Source organism: Myotis yumanensis, unplaced genomic scaffold, assembly GCF_028538775.1.
Source record: "Myotis yumanensis isolate MYYU_CA2020_CCGP unplaced genomic scaffold, mMyoYum1.0.hap1 SCAF_23, whole genome shotgun sequence".
Taxonomy (NCBI): Eukaryota; Metazoa; Chordata; class Mammalia; order Chiroptera; family Vespertilionidae; genus Myotis; species Myotis yumanensis.
In genome coordinates, this window is record NW_027223774.1 from 6,150,413 (window position 1) to 6,173,227 (window position 22,815).

Consider the following 22,815-nt stretch of genomic DNA (forward strand, 5'->3'; position numbering starts at 1 on the left):
TGTCTGTTTTGAGACATGAACTTCGTACAATGGAGGGAGGATAGGTGCTTTAGACACTTAAGCAACCTCTGCAAGCTACATTAAGCCTGAAGGGGACAGAAGCCTAATGCCCTGAAAGAACACACATTGCCTGTCATTCAGAAAAGAGCAGATTCTGAAGAAAGATATGCAAAACCAGCAAGTAAAGGAAGCCAGGCAGGTCCCACAGAAACAAACCTGTTCTAGAAATCCCCTTCCCTGAATGCGCTGGCGGGCCCTGAGTATACCCGGTGTGTTCTTGGACTATTTGCCCTCAAAACCAGTACTGTAGTCCGCTGAGGAAATACAGGGTCCTGGCCAGGGAGCGTAGGAACTACATTACCCAGAAGGCCAGGGGTCGAATGGCACCCAGCTGAGCCAATGGAAGCTCAGAAAAGGCGTTTCCGTTTTTCAAGTTCTGGTGTACGGGACCGGTAGTTTTTTCTCCATTTTGTCTCAAGTGGTCGGCGGTACTTGATTGCAGAGTCCCCTGGAGAAGGCTGGAGAGTGGTCGTCCCCGCCTCACAGCCCATGGTCGGAGCCTCCAGTGGTGCTCACAGCGCACACGTGGGATTGAAGCTCGGAGTCGCCACCAGACCCGCCCAAGGCCGGGACAGGGACCGCCATTCCTGCAGCGGCTTCTGCTCCCGCCCCGCTCCTCCCACCGAGTGCAATGGAGGCGCCGGTGCTGAGGAGACGGGCTGAGGTGAGTATGTCCCCCGGGTCCTCCCCTCATCGCTGCTTATACCGACAGGACAGCCCGGGTGCAGGCGCCTGTCCCGTCCTGCAGCTCAGTCCCGCGTGGAGGACCGTGAGGAAGGCGGAGGGGAGAGAGGAGTGTTGTGGCCTCTGAGGACACAGCAGGTGCAGGGCAGAGAGGACGGGGGTGACTTGCATCTGAAGGTCCCTGAGGATGTGGCTGTGAGTATTGACTGAAAGAGCAGAGGCTGCAGGGAGGACGGCACAGCCTCATTCGGGGCTTTCCCGGCTGTGGGTCCATCAGGGGCCTGGGGTGGTCCTGGATCCGGCTGGACTACAAGCTCTCTACACGCCATATGCCAAGTTCATGGGTGAGGCCAGCGAGACCCAGTGGCATTGGAGCAGGAAGGGGCAGAGCTGAGGGAGTGAACCTGGGGTCTGAACATGGGAAGGGGTAAACATACCCAGTGGTGAGCACATCTGGAGGAAGTGTGAGCTGATGGTCCCGGGACCTGCTGTGGGGACCTAAAGGTGAAGCATAAACCGACGCTTGGCTTTGTCTTGGAGGCAGGATCTAGGAGACTGCAGTGGTGTTGCTGGCAGGAAGGCTGGGGCCCTGCAGACTTGGCCAGACCTTAAATGGCATTGCCCTCTCCCCTCCCCACCCCCAATCCTTCCCACCCAACCCAGCTGCTCTGCTGAGGGCCATTCATTGCAGTGAGTAATGGGACTGTGATGAGAGAGCAGCCTGCACTGGCATTAGGGCCTGGTGTCCACACTAACTGGGTGCCCTGGAGGAGGTTGAGGGGGGGAAGGTGTGTAAGGAGTAGAATTACTGGTTCTCAGAAAGGCAGCTCTGGTTTCAATTGTCTTAATTCTGACAGGTTGGCGTGACCTTTGAGGACATTGCCCTGTACTTCTCCAGGAAGGAATGGAGCCTCTTAGATGAGGGTCAGAGACAGCTGTACCTGAATGTGATGCTGGAGAACTTTGAACTAATATCCTCGCTGGGTAAGACCCTCACTATCACCATTGACCTGGACTTGGCTTTGCCATTTCCCAGGCCCCATCCCCCAGGGTGTGCTCTGTCCTCCCAGGTAGACTGTGGTACTGCTTGATTTTCCAGTTTCCTGGGTAGTTGCTGTCCTGGGAAGGGTTGGTCTGTTTCTGCTGCTCCCTTCTATTCCTGAAGTCCCAATACTCCCCGCTGCACTAAATTCACAGGGAAGGACTTGTGGTTGGTAGTGTTGTTGGCAGCTAAGGAATTCCACCTTGATTAGTGAGGAAAACATTTTCTGTATTCCTATTGGTCATGTGTAAATATATTTTGAAAAGTTGTATTACATGCTTATCCAGTTTGTTAACTATATTTTTTTTCGTTAAAGAATATTTGGAATACCTTGTATATTTTATATATTAATTGCTTACAACATACAGGAACACATATTTTTGTATGTGCTTAATTGTGCTTTGCATATATTGCTCCCCCACACCTGTTTTTCCAGAAAGTCCATGCTTTTTGTTTGTTTGTTTTTTATTTTAGTATATTTTATTGATTTTTTTACAGAGAGGAAGGGAGAGGGATAGAGAGTTAGAAACATCGATGAGAGAGAAACATCAATCAGCTGCCTCCTGCACCCTCCCTACTGGGGATGTGCCTGCAACCAAGGTACATGCCCTTGACGGGAATCGAACCTGGGACCCTTGAGTCCGTAGGCTGAGGCTCTATCCACTGAGCCGAACTGGTTAGGGTGAGAAATTCCATGTTCTTCGCAACCCTGCGTTCAGCAGGTCTACTGCCACTATGTTTCTGGCAAGCTCAGATGCTTGTTACTAGTGCTTAGCAGTTAAATATTGTTTTTCCGTTTTAGATCTTTCTGCTTCTTTGTATGAATAATTTGATAATTGAAACCTAGAAATTTTTTTAAAATATATTTTATTGATTTTTTACAGAGAGGAAGGGAGAGAGATAGAGAGCCAGAAACACTGATGAGAGAGAAACATCGATCAGCTGCCTCCTGCACACACCCCACTGGGGATGTGCCCGCAACCAATGTACATGCCCCCGACCGGAATCGAATCTGGGGCCCTTGAGTCCGCAGGCCGAGGCTCTATCCACTGAGCTAAACAGGTCAGGGCTGAATTTAATTCTTTATTCTTGTATTAGCTTCACCAAAATAGAGATGATATTTTTTTCATTGATTGTTTTTTTACAGAGAGAGTGGGAGACAGAGAGAGAGAGAGAAATAGAGAGAGAAAGAGAGAAATATCAATTGTCTGCCTCCCATATGAGCCCCTACTGAGAAAGGGGAGCGGACCTGCAACCCAGGTACCTGTATTTGACTGGGAATCGAACCCTAGCCCTCCAGTGCACAAGCTAGCAGTCTCATCAGTGAAGCACAGTGGCTAGGGGTATTTATTTATTCTTGTATTTATTTATTTATTTATTTATTTATCTAAATATATGTATTTATTATTTCCTTGAGGAAGAGGAGAGAGAGATAAAAGCAACAGTGATGAGAGGGAGAGAGTCATTGATCATCTGCCTCCTGCACGACCCCCCACTGTTGATTGAGCTGGCAACCAGTGCAGGTGTCCTAACAAAGAATCGAATTGTGATCGTCTAGTTCATGAGTCAATGCTCAATCAGTGAGACATATCAGGCAGCATTTACTTATTGATTTTAGAGACAGTAAGGAGACAGAGAAAGGGAGGGAAACACAGATCAGCTGTTCTACCCATCTGTGCATTCATTGGTTGTCCCCTACATGTGACCTAATAGGGGACCAAATCCACAACCTTGGTGCATCAGGACCACACAGTCAACAACTGAGCTACCTGGACAGGATTCTGAATTTGTTTATTAATTTCAGAAACTCATAGTGAGATTTTTGACAAATTTCTCTATGGAGCGTGATGTCATGTGGTAACATCAACATCTCTAATGATGCATTGTGACTCATAGTGACCGGTGTAATGTCTTATATTTCATGTCTTTTTATTTTAATATATTTTATTGATTTTTTACAGAGAGGAAGGGAGGGGGATAGAGAGTTAGAAACATGGATGAGAGAGAAACATCAATCAGCTGCCTCCTGCACACCCCCTACTGGGGATGTGCCCACAGCAAGGTACATGCCCTTGACTGGAATTGAACCTGGGACTCTTGAGTCCGCAGGCTGATGCTCTATCCACTGAGCCAAACCGGTTAGGGCTTTCATGTCTTTTTTAAAACTATATATCTTATTGATTTTTTACAGAGAGGAAGGAGGAGGGATAGAAAGTTAGAAACGTTGATGAGAGAGAAAAATCAATCAGCTGCCTCCTGCACATCCCCTACTGGGGATGTGCCCACAACCAAGGTACGTGCCCTTGACTGGAATCAAATCTGGGACTGTTTAGTCCCCAGGCCGACACTCTATCAACTGAGCCAAGCCACCAGTTAGGGCTCTTGCATGTATTTTTTAACTTATTTGAGGCTTGGTTTTTGGTTGGTTTTGGTTGGTTGTTTTTGCTTTAGTGTAGCTAAACGCTTGCACATTTTTATATATTTTTAAAATATACCTTTTAGGTATTCCTTTCTTTTGTCTTAAATCCCTTTTGTTTATGTTGGTTCTAATATTTATGGTATTTTTCCTTTGAGACCTTTGGGTTTACTTTCCTATTGTGTTTCTACTTTCCTGAGGTGCTATGTTAGGTTCTTTGAGATCTTTTATGACAATGTAGGCATTTATCTCTATAGAATTTCTCCTTAGAGTTCCATTTTCTGAATGATATACAGAAGCTTTGGTAGGTTGTTTTGTTATTTACTTTGTCTCCAGATCACTTCTGTTTTTGGCTACCCTGAAATTCTTATTTATTTTTTATTTATTATTTCTAGAGGCCAGTTGCATGAAATTTGGGGGAGAGAGGGGGCAGGGACGGTGTCCTCGGTCCGGCTAGCACCCTCTCTAATCTCCAGTCCGGACCTCTTGGGGATATCCGACTGCCGGTTTAGGCCCAGTCGGACATCCCTCTCGCAATCCGGGACCACTGGCTCCTAACTGCTTGTCTGCTTACCATCTTGACTGCTGCTTAAGTGCTCCCTTGCCAGCCTGATGGCCCCCAACTGACCTCCCCTGCTGGCCTCATGGCCCCCAACTGCCCTGGCCTGCCATTCGGATCACCCCTAACCATCTCTTCCTCGACCCCCACCACTGTGGCCTTTGACCTGAAGATGGCCAGTCTCCTGGTCTAATTAGGCTATTACTCTTTTATTAGTATAGATTACATATTACTTTAATATCTCATTTCCCAATATATGACAGTCACTTTTTAAAGTATGTTTAGGCTGCCTGGCTGGTGTTTCTCAGTGGTTGAGCATCAACCTATGAACCAAGAAGTCACAGTTGGATTCCTGGTCAGGGCACATGCCCGAGTTGCAGGCTAGATCCCCAGTGTGGGGTATTTTCCAATGGAGGAAGCCGATCAGTGACTCTCTCGCATCGTTGATGTTTCTATCTTTTTCTCCCTCTCCCTTCCTCTCTAAAATCAACAATAAAAAGATATTAAAGTGTGTTTAGGCTAAAAATATACAGTCTTTTGGAATTACCGAAACAATTCAAATATTTGTAGAAAAAGGAAACACCAACTTTTTCAATAGTTTATCAGTATTACTACTGAGTCCGGAAACTATGAGAATAACAAAAGACCTTCTGTTTTACTTCCTCATAAATTCCAATTATGGAATCATAAATGGTACTCCATTTGAGGTGATATTTGATGCAGAACATTTGGTGAATTATGTTGTATTGTTAGTATGATTTCTTCAGAGTTCTTAATCAGGATAAATCCTCTTTCATTTTTCAGAGTTACTGAGTGGTAGAATTGAATCTTTTTAAAAAAAATTTTTTTTATTGATTTTCCACAGAGAGGAAGGGATAGAGAGTTAGAAACATCCATGAGAGAGAAACATCGATCAGCCGCCTCCCGTACATCCCCCACTGGGGAAGTGCCCGCAACCAAGGTACATGCCCTTGACCGGAATCAAACCCGGGCCGCCGCAGTCCACAGGCCGATGCTCCATCCACTGAGCCAACCAGTCAGGGAAGAATTACATCTTGATGGCACTGTTTATCTTCAGAGTGTAATATGACATAATGGAGATTAGCATGGACTCTGAAAATTGAGGAACCCAAGCTCAAATAAGAAGTAACTTTCAGTGCTAGAAAACACTTACATTTAACTCCACCTATGCATGAAACATAAATGTAGAGATCAAACCTGTTTACATATGTAACACCCAATATAAGATGTAGAATCTTTTTCAAGATTTTAGAAGTTTCTTTCATCCCCCTTTCCGACGACGACCCTCAGAATTTCTTAATTTTCTGACCTTTATAATCATTGATAGTACCATCAGCTCATGAAATTCATATCAGTGGTTTTATATGATGTATTCTTATTTGTGTCTCATTTCTTTTGCTCCACATAATATCTATGAAATTAACCCCTATTATTCTTCCTAGCATGATTTTACTATTCTTTTATCGCTGTGTAGTATTCTACTATTGATATTTACTACCATTCTTCCATTTTCCTGTAGGCAGATTTGTAAGTTATTTCTAATTTGAAAATATTATGAATAAAGCTATGCCAAACATCCTTTCACATATGATTTTGAGGATCTATATGCTCATGTCTTTTGGATATAATAAGAGCAGTAAATTTAACAACTCATGATGTAGGCATATGTTTAATTTTAGTAGGCACAGTTTTGCACATCCTTTTTTCCAAGTGATACAACAAAGAGCAGTGAATGAGAGTTCCAGATCCTGCAGATACTTCCCAGTAATTAGTATCATAAACCTATTTAATTTTAGCTATCCTGGTAAGTAAGTCATGGAGGAATAAATTTGAGTTTACCTGGTTAGATGATATTGAATATATTTCATATATTTTTTGAGATTTTGATATTATCCTTTATCAATTCTTGTTTACATTTGTGTTCTCTTTTCTGAGGAGCCTTGATTTTCCCCATATTGCTGAAGGATATTTTCTCTGGAAATAGGACTCTGTTGACAGTTCCGTTCTTTTTAGACATTATGGTGTCTAATGGAAAACCTGTTGTCATGAGAATTACTTTTTCCTTATAGATGAAGTGCTATTTGTCATTCAGAACTTTTAAGATTTTTTTCTTTGTTTTTATTTTTCATAAATTTAACTATGATGTGGGTGTTGCTATCTTTGGGTTTATCTCATTTTGTATTTGCTGACCTTCTTAAAATTGAGGATTTCTGTCTTTGGACCAATTGGAAGCGTTTTCAGCCATTATTTCTTCAAGTACTCTTTCAGCTGCATCTTCTTTCATTTGTTCCTGGACAGCAAATGTTACAGTTTTATTTTGTAGTGATTTGTTGTTGTTGTTGTTGTTGTTATGACTCCACTGGTTCCTGTGGTTCTGATCTTTTTCTGTTGCTGTTTTCAAGCCCATTTTCTCTCTATTCTCATGGGATATTTTTATTGTTAAATTTTCTAGTTCCCTGAGTGTTTCCTCTGTTCCATCCATTCTGTTTTGAGCCTATTCACTGAGTTATTTATTTCAGTTATAATAGTCTTCTGTACTATAGTTTTCATCTGGTTTTTCTTTATAGCTTCATTTTCTTTGCTGAGACTTTCTATTTACTTGTCATAACTTGCTTTTTTTCCCATTTAATGATGTTCAAAATCACTCATGTAAAGATTGTTTTGATGGCTGCGTTAAACTTATTATCAAATATCTCTATCATCACTAATAGTGTTAGTTTCTATTATCTCTTTTATTCAGTTTTACATCTTTCTGCTTCTTTGTATGAATAATTTCATAATTGAAACTTAGAAATTTTGAGCATTATGAAACTCTGGATCTTGTCAAGCCCATTTTATCTGACTTGCTTTGTTATTGCTCTGGTAATGTCAGGGTGAAATGCCATCTCATTATTTCAAGAAGAGAGTAGAAGTCGAGGTTCCCCACTTGGCCCAAGGTTTGTAGGTGTGTGTGTTGGCGGAGGGGTGAAGGGGGAGGGAGATGGGTAATCATTCTGTTATGAGATGGTGGGAGTTCTGGGTCCCTACTATTCTTCTGCCAATATCTCCCCAGTTGGAGGGATAGGTCTTCCTTGTTTCGATATCTTTTGGTTTCCACTTACATGACCTGGGACTGACTCCCACCTGTGACTCCTGACTGGCCCTCCAGGACCACCAGCCTCGGCAGTCAGTGCTGGGTCATCGACCCAGCACTTACTTCAGGATTGAGTTCCGGCATTCAGTTGTCAGTTTGGTCGTTTAGGCCATCAGAACCCCTAGCTGTTTATATAATTAGATTCCTTTTATATAGAGAGGACGAGAAATGGAGAAAGAGAGAGGGAGAGAGAGAGGTGGGGAAGAAATATTAATCAGCTCCCTTCTGCACACATGTAAACCGGATATGTAAGCCTCATTCTGAAATGTGCCCTAACTGAGAATCGAACCCTCAGCCTTCCATACACTAGAGAATGCTCCAATCAACTGAGCCACATTGGCCAGGGCATTCTGTGTTTTTTGTTTTTTGTTTTTAAACGTCCAGGCTTTTAGAGAACAGGCCACTAGGATCAATGAGAATAGAAGCACAGTGGCTGATAGTGGTAACGCTAACCCTTTATTTTTATTTATTTATTTAAATATATTCTCATTGATTTCAGAAGGGAGAGAGAGGGAGCGGGAGATAGAAACATCAATGTTGAGAGAGAATCATTGATTGACGGCCTCCTGCACGCCCACCAGCAGGGACTGAGCCCCCAACCTTGTCATATGCCCTTTCCCAGAATGGAACCTGGGACCCTTCAGTCTAAAAGCTGATGCTGTGTCCACTGAGCGAAACCAGCTAGGGTTAACCCTTTTGTTTTAATACATTTTTATAGATTTCTCAGAGGAAGGGAGACAGAGAAAGAGAGATAGAGAGAGAAACATTAATGTTAAGAGAGTATCACCGGTCAGCTGCCTCCTGCATGCCCCCTTACTGGGACTGAACCCACAACAAATTGGATCTGTGCCCTTGACTGGAATGGAACCTAGGACGTTTCAGTCCCCAGGCTTACACTCTATCCACTGAGTAAGCCAGCTAGGGGTGACCCTTGCTGTATTTATTTACTTACTTAGTCAGTTAGTTAGTTAATTATTATTAACTTTTACTAGAGGCCTGGTGCACAAAAATTTGTGCACTCGGGGGAGGGGGTCCCCCATACCGGCCTGTGCCCTCTCGCAGTCTGGGACCCCTCGAGAGATAACGACCTGCTGGCTTAGGCCTTCTCCCGGGTGGCAGAGGGCACGTCCAATCCCTAGGTGCAGCCCCTGGTCAGGGTCAGAGCAGGACTGATTGGGGAGTTGGGGCGTCGCCCCGTCATGCACCGAGCAGGGCAGATCAGGAGGTTGCGATGCCCCCCTCAGTTACGCTCAGGGTAGGGCCGATTGGGGGGTTGGGACACCGCCCCCTGTCACACTCAAGGCAGGGTCGATGGGGAGGTTGCGGCGCCACCCCCTGTCACACACAGAGTAGTGCTGATCAGGGGTTTGGGGCACTGCCCCCTGTCACTCACAGAGCAGGGCCGATCAGGGGGTTGTTGCGCTGCTCCCTGTCACTCACAGAGCATGGTCCATCAGGGGGGTTGGGGCTCCTTATCCTGTCACACACAGAGCAGGGCCGATCAGGGGGTTGAAGAGCTCCCGCCTGTCACTCACAGAGTAGGGCCGATAGGGAAGTTTGGGCACCGCCCCCTGTCACACACAGAGCAGGGCGGATCAGGGGGTTGTTGCGCTGCCCCCTGTCACTCACAGAGCAGGGCCCATCAGGGGGGTTGGGGCACCACCCCCTGTTGCACTCAGGGCAGGGCCAATGGGAGGTTATGGCTCTACCCTGTCACACACAGAGCAAGGCCCGTGGAGGGGGGTTGGGGCACCACCCTCTATCACCCACAGAGCAGGGCCAATCAGGGGGTTAGGGCGCCGCCACTGTCACACTCAGGGCAGGGCCGATGGAGAGGTTATGGCTCTACCCTGTCACACACAGAGCAGGGCCGATCAGGGGGTTAGGGCGCTGCACCCTGTCACACACAGGGCCGCAGGGCGATCAGGGGATTGGGGAGCTCCCCCCTATCAGGCACAGAGCAGGGCTGATCAGGGGATTGGGGCGCCTTCCCCTGTCACGAACAGAGCAGGGTGGATAGGGAGGTTGTGGCCCCGCCCCCTGTCACACACAGAGCCACAGGGCGATCAGGGGGTTTGGACACTGCCCCCTGTCATGCTGATCCCGGTGCCGGGAGGCATATTACCCTTTTACTATATAGAATAGAGGCCTGGTGCATGGGTGGGGGCTGGCTGGTTTGCCCTGAAGGGTGTCCTGGATCAGGGTGGGGGTCCCCACTGGGGTGCCTGGCCAGTCTGGGTGAGGGGCTGAGGGCTGTTTTCCCGCTGGCGCGTGACTGAAGCTCCCAACTGCTCCTTGTTTTCTTTCTTTTTTTTTTTTTTTTTATTCTGGGGCAGCTTTAGCTCTGAGGCCTTGCTGCTGAAAACATCGATACAATGTTGCGGTCCGGGGCTGACTGAAAGCCGGTTTCTGGGGTTTTGTTTAGCTTCTATATTTGCAACATAGTACATAGTTGCTTAGAGTTGTAGCTGAGAGGTCGGCAAGTTAGGCGGGGAACGTTGGAGTCCGCAGTCACTGGAGCAAGGAAGCCTCCCTGCTCGCTTCAGTGCATGGCTGCTGGCCGCCATCTTGGCTGACAGTTAATTTGCATAAGGATATGCTGAATAGCCAATGGGAAGGGTAGCGGTCGTACACTAATTACCATGTTTCTCTTTTATTAGTGTAGATTGTTGACCTTAGGTATCTTCAAATGTGATTGCTCACTCAGTTTCCTGTCATCCTTTCTGTACAGTTTTCCTTATTTGGTATTCTGTATTGCTGTGTATCTTCATGATACTCTTATTACCATTTCCTGTGGGATGTTTTTCTCATGAGTAGCTGTCTACTTAACTCTTGAATGGGGAAAGTTTCTCTATCTCTGATTCTGCCATCTTGCTGATGTCAGTCTCCTAGGCCTTTTGCCCGTGATTTCATTTGTCCTTTGTTGTTCTACCACATTGCTGACAATCCATCTTTTTAGTTTTTCTTCTAAAATTGCATCATTTATCCCATGCAGTGGCTCAACTGGGATTTAAGAGGCAGAATCCTTTGTATATCACAGGAGAAACATGACTTTATCAGTGACAGGCTAGACCCAGAGGCAGTCTTGCCTTGGTGAAGGACTGTGGGGGCAGTTTTCATGCCTGGGCTTTGTTACATTCATAACTAGGAACCCATTTTGTTCAACAATGTTTTGTTACCATTGCCCACTCCTCACACAGTTCTACTTCTTGCTTAATGTTGACACTTTTCAGGTTTTTATTTTTTATTTTTTAATATATATTTTATTGATTTTTTACAGAGAAGAAGGGAGAGGGATAGAGAGTTAGAAACATCGATGAGAGATATTGATCAGCTGCCTCCTGCACGCCCCCTACTGGGGATGTGCCTGCAACCAGGGCACATGCCCTTGACCGGAATTGAACCTGGCACCCTTCAGTCAGCAGGCCAATGCTCTATCCACTGAGCCAAACCGGTTCGGCACCTTTCAGTTTTAATAGTGATCATTCTATTGGGATTCCCAGCCTGTGGATACCCTTAACCTCTCTAAACTTTCCACCTCTACCTCTTTCAAACATCTCGCTTTACTGCACTCCAATATTGTTCCATGCCTGCAGGCCTTACAGTACATATGAATTATTACATTGACGCTGAACACCACATGCTCTAATATGATTGATCATTTATGGTTTTGAACACATTGGAATTATTCTACACAGACTCGCATTGCCAGCATGAAAGGGCTGAAAGGAAGCCATTTGTGGAGTAATAATGGGCAGACCGCTACCTCTCTTCTTTTTCTGCCAGCCTATGCTTTTAGGTCCTCCCTTGGTAAGATTTTCTTCATTCAGTGACCTTTTGAGTCATGTTATATATATAGCAGCCATTTCCTGAGAGTCTGATGCAGTCGTCTTGAAAATCATTGTATGAAATCATATCTAGGCCCTAACCGGTTTGGCTCAGTGGATAGAGCATTGGCCTATGGACTGAAACGTCCCAGGATCGATTCCGGTCAAGGGCATGTACCTTGGTTGCAGGCACATCCCCAGTGGGGGTGTGTGCAGGAAGCGGCTGGTCGATGTTTCTCTCTCATGTTTCTGACTCTCTATCCCTCTCCCTTCCTCTCTGTAAAAAATCATTAAAATATATTTTTAAAAAAAATAAAGAAAGAAATCGTGTTCAGCCATGACAGATAAACATCTGTGTTGAAGATATTCTGTTTTTATCAGGTCAACATGCACTTCACCTACCTTTACTTTTGTTCAGGTTGCTGCTGTGGAGAAGAGAATGTGGAGGCCCTGACTGAACAAAAGGTTTCTGGAAGATTTTCACAGGCAAGGAATCCCAAGTTAGCATTGTCTTCCCAGAAGAGCCACCCCTGTGAGAGTTGTGGGCTAGTCCTGGGAAATATTTTCTGCGTGATGGAGCTGCAGGGAACACAACACAGACAGATACTGTTGAGGTGTGGAGCGTGTGCAAAAAGATTTTCTTTGTGTGCAACATTTCACCAGCAGCATGTGAGAGAGCAGACTTACATTAGAATTCCGGAAAGGATGTCACTTGCCAACAGCTGCAATTTCAATGTGTCCCAGAATCATTTCACCTGTGGGGAGGTTGGGCAGAGTGTCCTTACTGAATCTGGACATCTCTACGTACAGGCTTCTCAGACCGGGGACAGTCCAACTGCTATTTTGATGCGTGGGATGACGTTTCAAAGTAGAAAAAACTATTTCAGCAGAAAAGAATGTAAGAAAGACATTAGTTGCACCCACACGTTTATTCAGGAAAAAGATTTCCATCTTGGAAGTGGGTGTTGTGTGTGCTCTGAATGTGGAAAATTTTTTACCAAATTTTCTGGCTTTCATTATCAACAGAGTGGTCACACTGTAGAAAAGCATTACAAATGCAGTGAATATGGTAAATCTTTTACCGCTAAGAACATCCTTCAGCAACATCAGAGAGTTCATATGGGAGAAAAGCCTTGTAAATGCAGTGAATATAGGAAGTCTTTTACTCAGAGCACTACCCTTTGTTTTCATCAGGGAGTTCACACTGGAGAAAAACCTTATCAATGCAGTGAATGTGGCAAACCTTTTACCACTAAGACCCACCTTCATCGACAGCTGAGACTTCATACAGGAGAAAACCTTTATGAATGCACTGAATGTGGAAAATCTTTTACACGGAGTACTTGTCTTCATGATCATCAGGTGGTTCATACAGGAGAAAAGCCTTATATTTGTAGTGAATGTGGGAAATCTTTTACCCGGAGCCCTACCCTTCGTATTCATCAGAGAGTTCATACAGGAGAAAAGCCTTATAAATGTGATGAGTGTGGTAAATCTTTTTCCCGGAGCACTCACCTTCGTTACCATCAGAGTCTTCATACAGGAGAAAAGCCTTTTAAATGCAGTGAGTGTGGGAAATCTTTTTCCCGGAGCACTGCCCTTCATGATCATCAGAGAGTTCATACAGGAGAAAAGCCTTATAAATGCAGTGAATGTGGAAAATCTTTTACCAAGAGCGGTAATCTTCATTTTCATCAGCGAGTTCATACAGGAGAAAAGCCATATCTATGCAGTGAATGTGGAAAATCATTTACCACTAAAACCATCCGTGATCGACATCAGCGAGTTCATACAGGAGAAAAGCCATATCTATGCAGTGAATGTGGAAAATCATTTACCACTAAAAGCATCCGTGATCGACATCAGAGAGTTCATACAGGAGAAAAGCCTTATAAATGCAGTGAATGTGGAAAATCTTTTACCCAGAGCGGTACTCTTCGTTTTCATCAGAGAGTTCATACAGGAGAAAAGCCATATCAATGCAGTGAATGTGGAAAATCATTTACCACTAAAACCACCCGTGATCGACATCAGAGAGTTCATACAGGAGAAAAGCCTTATAAATGCAGTGAATGTGGAAAACATTTTATGGGTAGAAATAGTCTCCTATATCATCAGAGAGTTCACACTGGAGAAAAGCCTTATCAATGCAGTGAGTGTGGGAAATCTTTTAACCGGAGCCCTACCCTTCGTATTCATCAGAGAGTTCATACGGGAGAAAAGCCTTATAAATGTTTTGTGTGTGGGAAATCTTTTTCCCGGAGCACTTACCTTCGTTACCATCAGGTACTTCATACAGAAAAGCCTTATAAATGCAGTGAATGTGGAAAATCTTTTACCCAGAGCGGTACTCTTCGTTTTCATCAGAGAGTTCATACAGGAGAAAAGCCATATCAATGCAGTGAATGTGGAAAATCATTTACCACTAAAACCACCCGTGATCGACATCAGAGAGTTCATACAGGAGAAAAGCCTTATAAATGCAGTGAATGTGGAAAACCTTTTAAGCGTAGAAATAGTCTCCTATATCATCAGAGAGTTCACACTGGAGAAAAGCCTTATCAATGCAGTGAGTGTGGGAAATCTTTTACCGCTAAAACCACCCGTGATCGACATCAGGTAGTTCATGCAGGAGAAAAGCCTCATCAGTGTAGTGAATGTGGGAAATGTTTTATCCAGAGCACTACCCTTCGTATTCATCAGAGAGTTCATACGGGAGAAAAGCCTTATAAATGTTTTGTGTGTGGGAAATCTTTTTCCCAGAGCACTTACCTTCGTTACCATCAGGTACTTCATACAGGAGAAAAGCCTTATAAATGCAGTGAATGTGGAAAATCTTTTGCCCAGAGCAGTACTCTTCGTTTTCATCAGAGAGTTCATACAGGAGAAAAGCCATATCAATGCAGTGAATGTGATAAATCTTTTACCACTAAAACCATCCGTGATCGACATCAGAGAGTTCACACAGGAGAAAAGCCTTATAAATGCAGTGAATGTGGAAAATCTTTTGCCCAGAGCAGTACTCTTCGTTTCCATCAGAGAGTTCATACAGGAGAAAAGCCTTATAAATGCAGTGAATGTGGAAAACCTTTTAAGCATAGAAATAGTCTCCTATATCATCAGAGAGTTCACACTGGAGAAAAGCCTTATCAATGCAGTGAGTGTGGGAAATCTTTTACCACTAAGTCTGGCCTTCATCGTCATCAGAGTGTTCATACTGGAGAAAAGCCTTATCAATGCAGTGAATGTGGAAAATCTTTTACCCAGAGCGGTAAACTTCGTTTTCATCAGAGAGTTCATACAGGAGAAAAGCCTTATAAATGCAGTGAATGTGGAAAATCTTTTACCCAGAGCGTTAATCTTCGTTTTCATCAGAGAGTTCATACGGGAGAAAAGCCTTATCAATGCGGTGAATGTGGGAAATCTTTTACCAAGAGCGGTACTCTTCGTTTTCATCAGCGAGTTCATACAGGAGAAAAGCCTTATCAATGCAGTGAATGTGGAAAATCTTTTACCCAGAGCGTTAATCTTCGTTCTCATCAGAGAGTTCATACGGGAGAAAAGCCTTATCAATGCGGTGAATGTGGGAAATCTTTTACCCGGAGCACTGCCCTTCGTTACCATCAGACAGTTCATACAGGAGAAAAGCCTTATAAATGCAGTGACTGTGGAAAATCTTTTAAAAGTAGAAAATGTCTCCTATATCATCAGAGAGTTCACACTGGAGAAAAGCCTTACCAATGCAATGAATGTGGGAAATCTTTTACCAAGAGCACTCATCTTCGTTGTCATCAGAGAGTTCATACAGGAGAAAAGGCATATCAATGCAGTGAATGTGGAAAATCTTTTACCAAGAGCTCTTCACTTCATCGACATCAGAGAGTTCATACGGGAGAAAAGCCTTATAAATGCACTGTATGTGGGAATTCTTTTAAAAGCAGCAGTGGTCTTCAGTATCATCAGAGAGTTCACACTGGAGAAAGCTATAAAGAGTGCAATTAATGTGAGGTATCTCTCAGCCAAATTTCTAAATTCCCTCTCCGCATAAGAGTACAAATGGGAGAAATTTCTTAAATGTGTAGGAAATGTAGTTTCTTAGGACTTAACAATAGTACAAGAAAATTTGTGAGTCCTCATTTTTCTGAATTGTATCATACATTTAATCACCTACAGTATGTAAAGTTCCCATAAGTGTTTTTCTGTTGTGTTTCTGTGTTTTTATGTTGGAACACTATGTAATTATGTTGCACGCTCTAATATATAGGATGTACTGCCAGATCTGTGTCACTGCACATTTCTGTTGCTGAAGGTAATTCAGCTGAACCACCTATAAGGTCCCTACAGATGGCATCAGTCACCATCCTCCCGTTCCCAGGGAAGGTAAGTCAGACTCTAATTTGTTGACGGAAATGAGGAATACCTGAGTCCTTAGTTCTTTCTTCTTTCCCTGTCTTGTGTTGCCAAATAGGACTCATTACAGTTGGCCGCCGTAAACATAATGTTGCAGAGGGCCTGCCATTTTCAGGGACACACTTTCCCTAGATGCTAATGATGAGTTTATTGCGTGCCTAATTCATCAACGGAAGAACTGCCAGTCTCATGTCTCTATGGATTGTAAAATAATGAAGGCTTTTTCTTAAGAATTCTTTAATCTGGGGTGTTCTATTTACTCGATAGGTTAGTTTATAAGGAGATCTGGGCTTCCCAAGCATGAAGAGGTGAAAAACTTTTAGGGGTCTCAAACATTTTTGCCCATGGGGCAACAGTATGGTTCAGAAATTAGTTCTGCAGTTTTTGGCAAATTTACACTACTGCCCATATTTTTCTAGGAAACACTGTGGACACTCTACTTCTCATGTGAATATGGATGCTTTGACACATAGAGATCACTCCAAAGAGAGTGTAGCTGTGACAACCTCAAGTGTGTCTGGAAACATGAATTTTTTTCTTGTTTGCAAGTGATGCCAATACGTATGAAGTGAATCTCTTACCCAGGTCTTGCAAAGGGACATAAGCCCTAATGCCTACAATATCACGGGTGATGGTCACTGGTTTGAGGACCATCGCATTCAGGGGGAACCCTTTCACTACAGAAACACTGAGCTAATTGTGGTTGGATGAGACTGCACTCCTTTAGATGGAATGGTCCTCACCTAACTATGCATCCGGCATTATTTTTAGGAAAAGACTACAATTGCTGTGTGTACACAGATCTGAGGGACTCCAGGCTTGTTTATCTTCTGTGAAGCAGTCATTGTCATTGATTACAATCAAGATGTTTTGTTGCTCCTGTAGCTTCTCAGAAGTTCCCATCAGGGCCATTGGTGCACTGGCATCAAAAGAAAGATGGGAGACAACGGCTGTCTTTAGTTCAAGAATGTGGCTTTTGTGGGTTTGGGTGAAAGTTCTTCATTGTTGATTATATTTTCTGTCACTAAGTTGAGACTCTCACCCAGAGGGCATGAGAATATGGATTGAATATATAGTTGCCAAACCTGTTCTTCCAAAATAGGTGAACGTACATTTGTTTTATCTTGAACCATTTTTAACAGCTATGACTAAATTACATGTGTTTCAGAAATCGTGACATGTGTGTGAAACTGAAACCATCATCTTATGTAATTAAAGAGAAACATGCAAATTCGCCGTGCCTTTGCTACACTCACAGGCCACGTCCACCAGCCAATCAGAGCAATATATGCAAATTAACCCAACCAAGATGGCGGCTGGTAGCCATGGAGCTGGAGCAAGCAGGAGGCTTGGTTGCCCCTGTGTTGGAGGAAGCCAAGCTTCCCGCCTGCCCTGGCCGGCTGTCAGCTCCGCTCAAGGCAACAAAGTTTCAATTATAGCAGATAAATAAACCTCATATAGCTGCTTCCAGCCAGCCTGCACTGGGAGCTTGAGTGGCTCGGGGGGCTTGGCCAGCCTGCAAACAGCCATCAGCCCCTCACCCAGGCTGGCCAGGGACACCCTTCAGGGCAAACCAGTCAGCCCCCACATACACCAGGCGTCTAGCTTATATAATAAAAGGGTAATATGCAAATTGACCCTAACAGCAGAACGACTGTGAATGATGTCACTATGACACACACTGACCACCAGGGGGCAGATGCGCAATGCTGGAGCTGCCCCCTGGTGATCATTGCACTCCCACAGTGGGAGCTCTCCTCAGCCACAAGCCAGGCTGACGGCTGCCAGTACAGCAGTGGTGGTGGGAGCCTCTCCCGCCTCCTCAGCAGCGCTAAGGATTTCCAACTGCAGCTTAGGCCTGCTCCCCGCTGGTAAGTTGACTTCCCTTGAGGGCTCCCTGGCTGCCAGAGTAATGTCTGATTGCCCGCTTAGGCCCAGTCCCCCCAGGGAGCATGCCTAAGCCAGCAGGTGGACAATACCTCAGGGGTCCCAGACTGCAAGAGGGTACCGGCCAGGCTGAGAGATCCCCCCCCCCGCCCCGAGTGCACAAATTTTTGTGCACCGGGCCTCTAGTTATATTCATATTGCTGACCATATGTTTCACTGTGTAATTGCTTCATGACCTATTTTAACCTGTCCCTGTTCTTCACAGATTTTATAGTTTTCAAAGATTTAGAGAACTTTATTTTTCTAAGTATTTTTCTGCTTTAATTATGTTTCATAAATACTTGGAGATTCATTAAAGTTATGTTAGCAACTCATCTTTTTTTCTGATATTCTTTTTTAAAAATATATTTTTTATTGATTTTACAAAGAGGAAGGGAGAGGAGTAGAGAGTTAGAAACATTGATCAGTTGCCTCCTGCACACCCCCTACTGGGGATTTGCCAGTAACCAAGGTTTATGCCCTTGACTGGAAATGAACTTGGGACCCTTCATTCAGCAGACCGGCTCTGTATCCACTGAGCCAAACCAGTTAGGGCTGTGATAGATATTCTTATCATTGATATATCACCATCAATTTGTCCATTTTAATAAATACTTGGTTATTTCTAACAAAGATGTTACAAACATTTCTGTATAATTCCTGGTATGTGTATAAGTGTTAATTACCTTTGTCAAAACTTCAGTGAATAATCTGGGTTTTTGAGTAGATGAATGTTTAAATTTACCGAGATTAGCAAATTGTGATCTAAATGGAATATACCACCAGGGCCAGTGTGGGTCAGTACTTGTCCGTCCTCTCATGCAGCACAAGGTTGTGGATTTGATTGTCAGTGGGATATGTGCCTGTGCTGTGGCTATATCCACAGAAGTGGGTGTGCAGGAGGTGGCTGGCCAATATGGCACTCTTCCATCAATGTTTCTCTCCCTCTTCCTTCTCTCTCTAAAAGTTATTAAACTATTCTTTAAAAACAGAAAATAAGCCAAAACCGGTTTGGCTCAGTGGATAGAGCGTCGGCCTGCAGACTGAAAGGTCCCGGGTTCGATTCCGGTCAAGGGCATGGACTTGGGTTGCGGGCACATCCCCCAGTGGGAGATGTGCAGGAGGCAGCTGATCGATGTTTCTCTCTCATCGATGTTTCTAATTCTCTATCTCCCTCTCTGTAAAAAATCAATAAAATATATTTTTTAAAAAATAGAAAATAAAATTTAACTGATTGTAGTTTTTTACATTTTTTAGCAATGTATTAGGGATTCACATTCTCCACATGCTAGAGAAGGGGTGGGCAACCTTTGGCACACATGGCAAACATGACACGCCAGTAACTTTTGCTGACACGTGAAACCCTCTCTTATAATCTTCCATTTACAATTTTTATGAACAGTTGAATGACTTAAATGTTAAATTACATGGAACTGGCAAGACACTTGATGTTATGTTTGCTAACATAAAGGCTTTTGAAATGAAACTGGAAGTCCTTGAGAGGGATGTGGATGGTGAGAGATTTATTATCTTTCCCAAACCTCAAGAGGCACATCAAAGACCTCCCAAAAGATGACAGAACAGACTGTCAAAGCCTTCAAAAGCTGTTTTTAAACATCATGGAGTCAACTATTGAGCAGTTCTTGTCAAGATTTACGAAATTCAGAGAACTGGAAGAGAGCAAAATTCATGAGTTTTCCAGACAGCATAAAACTGGAGGAACTAAACTTACAAATGTTTTCATGGATAGAAATGGCTGAGTTTGAAATGCAGTTGATTGAATTTCAGAGTAGCTCAGTTTGGAAACAGAAATTCATTGACCTTAGAGTTGACTTGGAAAACATTGAAAAAAAGCGATTAGAGTCAGGAGTATCAGAGAGAAGTGTCGAAAACAAACTATTGAGGACTTGGAATGCCATTCCAGAAAAATTTTTGTGTTTAAAAAACTTTGCAATAGTGTTACTCTCCATGTTTTCATCCACATATACTTGTGAATCTTTGTTCTCAGTGATGAATTTTGTTAAGTCTCGTAATAGGAGTAGCCTGACAGATGAAAGTAGTACCTCGTGCATATCTCTGAAGGTCACGAAATATAAACCTGATGTAAAATCTCTGTCATCAGTGATACAGCAGCAAAGCCCCACTGATGATATCAAATGGAATCATTAAGTTTTCTGTCGGACTATCAGTGTACATGTATACATTAAAAAATAAATTTACTTCTCATCATATAGTGTGTTTTTGTCGCTCAAATGAATGTATTTCTTCAAGGTTCTTCACATACGTACACCTTAAGAGATATCAAGTAGGTGTAACAAGTTCTCAAAACATTAGGGTTGGAACGTAGAAGAATTTTGAGTCAGAGATTTTGGTGCTTTTAGCACACACTCACCAAAAGGTTGCTCACCACTGTCCTAGAGAATAATTTGTTCAATCAATCATAATTTATTTAAACATTTTTTTGATAAGTTTATTGTGCAGCCTCACTGTTTGTACTTTTTCTAGGAATTTATGGTGAGCCTTTTCTCAGAAATGTATTTGCTGAGTCTGTATCTTTGTTAAAACGTCATATGTTCTACCTAATATGCTATGAGTTTTGGCAATTTTCTTTAACAATAGGACTGTGGAACAACAAAGATGGATGTTGGAATTTCACTCATTTTGTGCCTTTTTTACTTTAGGAAATAAACATTTTTTTGTATTGAAATAATATGTTTTAATATTTTTTTCATTAAAAAAATATTTTAATTGCCCTAGCTGGTTTGGCTCAGTGACTAGAGCATCAGCCTTCAGACTGAAAGGTCCTGGGTGAGCTTCCAGTCAAGGCAAGGTGCCCAGGTTGCGGGCTCAATCACCGTGTGGGGACTACAGGAGGCAGCCAATCATTCTCTCTCATCATTGATGTTTCTCTCTCTCTACCTCTGCCTTCCTCTCTGAAATCAATAAAAATATATTTAAAACATTTTAATTTATTTTACTAAATTAATAAATATACTTAATTAATTTTAAAATATTTTCATTGATTTCATAGAGCAAGGGAGGTAGAGAGAGAGAGAGAGAGAGAGACATTAATGATGAGAGCCCAGCAAGGGTTTTCAGTCGACCCATGAACCAGGAGGTCACAGTTCCATTGCCACTTAGGGCTCATCGGTGGGCACATACTGTGAAAAACAAGTATGGGGTATGTCCATGCCAGCATTATTGAAGAAGGTCCAGTGGTAAGGTGTCCACTTGTGTAAGGCAGCGGTGCCTGCAGCCTGCCTTGGCCTCAGCAACTCCAGCCACTCCCTGCAGAGACATTCCCAGGCAGGCACTTCTCACTCCCCAGATGCCCGCAAGCATCTTTGTCTTTGGGTGCATTTTAGTGAGAAATGGGACCTATATGAAGCCACCAACTGTGCTGCATGGAGGCAGGTGCTGTGCCACTCAGGTCTCATTGTGGTGCGTCCCATATCTAATTGCTGAAAAAGTTCAGTGTCTTTTTCAGAAATGAAGTCAGCTCCCCAAGTTTACACCACAGACAAGTGTCAGATTCAAGGGGCTGGATATTAACCATTGTTTTCTCCAGCGTCAGACACAGTCTCTACCACTGATGTGCAGCCCTCACTGGAGCAGGTACAGTCTGAGGACAAGGGTGGCTCAGCTGCAGCTCCTGTTTCCATGGTTGCAGTTATGCTTTTCCTCCCAATGCCTTTACATCTCAGAGCACTTACCCCCCCTCCCCCCTCCTCCGTGTTCAGGGGGAGGCTATCACTTCTCTGCTGCAGTGGTTTCTCCAGGGGAACCTTTTTTAAGAGTGAGCTGCAATTTATCTGCCTTCCCTTTGATCTCAGCACAGACTATGACCCTCAGGAGACCTCGGTTATTAGCGCTTTGTCTCTGCACCTTTGCCCACATGTTGGTTGTCATGCTGTGACCCCATTCACTGTGATGAATTTCTTGCCTTTTCAAATGATCTTCATAGGCAACACTGACACCCTTGAGGAGAGGATACACTTTGACGTGAATTTTGGGACGTAATATTGGAAGAGATGCTGGAGGCCTACATGATCCAGGTCTCATTGGACGGGTGCTTACCTCTTATTCATGCATAGGACCCACTGCCATGTGATTCTGTCCTCTATATCCCTACTGGCAGAATGAGACAATGGCTCTCACCATGTGTTCCCTGCAGCCCGGATCCTGTTGTGGATTCCTGTCCTCCTTCCCTGTCTCCTGTGTCTGCACCATGAGTCTTTTGGTTGGAACAGAGACCTTTTGAATACAAGCCCTCACCACAGTGCACAGCACACTGGGCCACAACTGAGGTTCATACTGTGCTTTTCTTGACAATCCACCCTAACTCACTCTCCACACACAACAATTTTTTCTTGTAGGGGAAGGTGGCTTTTCAGATGATGGTGTTTGCTGTTTTGGCCAGTTACTCTGGTTTTTTTCGTCGTTTCCATATATACCAATATGTCAAACTCAAAGGCTAATATGGGCCATATGAACAAGGTTTAAGTTTATGTGGGCCGCAAAAAAAATAAAAGCTTCGCTTTTCATAGAAATGTAGGTTTATTTTGATAGAGACATGCTGAATACGAAGGCCTGAAATAAATGTCATCGTTAATGAATATTCGTTGTGGGCTTCCTGCAGCCCAGGGACGGCAAGTGTGACATGCTTGATGAATACAGTAGGTATACATGTTAATAACTTTTTTTATTGTTTTTTCCTGTTAATCTATGTTATATCCA

The 22,815-nt window shown here is 43.6% G+C and overlaps 1 protein-coding gene across 3 annotated transcripts; it reads left to right on the forward strand.

The window, feature by feature from the left end:
- Positions 1–493: 493 nt before the first annotated feature.
- On the forward strand, positions 494–20,309 carry LOC138999506 (zinc finger protein 721-like). 3 transcript variants are annotated; one of them, XR_011469396.1, is made up of 4 exons: positions 494–724; positions 1,602–1,728; positions 12,161–16,122; positions 16,572–20,309. XR_011469396.1 is itself a non-coding variant. In XM_070401638.1 (3 exons), the coding sequence occupies exons 1-3, from the start codon at positions 692–694 to the stop codon at positions 15,742–15,744; spliced, it is 3,744 nt and encodes a 1,247-aa protein (XP_070257739.1). In that variant the 5' UTR covers positions 494–691; the 3' UTR covers positions 15,745–20,309. The 3 variants fall into 3 exon arrangements, 1 of the variants encoding a protein (XP_070257739.1); XR_011469397.1 differs by having other exon boundaries at positions 16,924–20,309; XM_070401638.1 differs by having other exon boundaries at positions 12,161–20,309.
- The last annotated feature ends 2,506 nt before the right edge of the window (positions 20,310–22,815 follow it).

Bases quoted from the DNA above. Each gene is read 5' to 3' on its own strand.
- LOC138999506 (XM_070401638.1), top strand. From the start codon at position 692: ATGGAGGCGCCGGTGCTGAGGAGACGGGCTGAG. The intron at 725-1,601 runs GTGAGTATGTCC...TAATTCTGACAG, and splicing joins TGCTGAGGAGACGGGCTGAG to GTTGGCGTGACCTTTGAGGA. The intron at 1,729-12,160 runs GTAAGACCCTCA...ACTTTTGTTCAG, and splicing joins TGAACTAATATCCTCGCTGG to GTTGCTGCTGTGGAGAAGAG.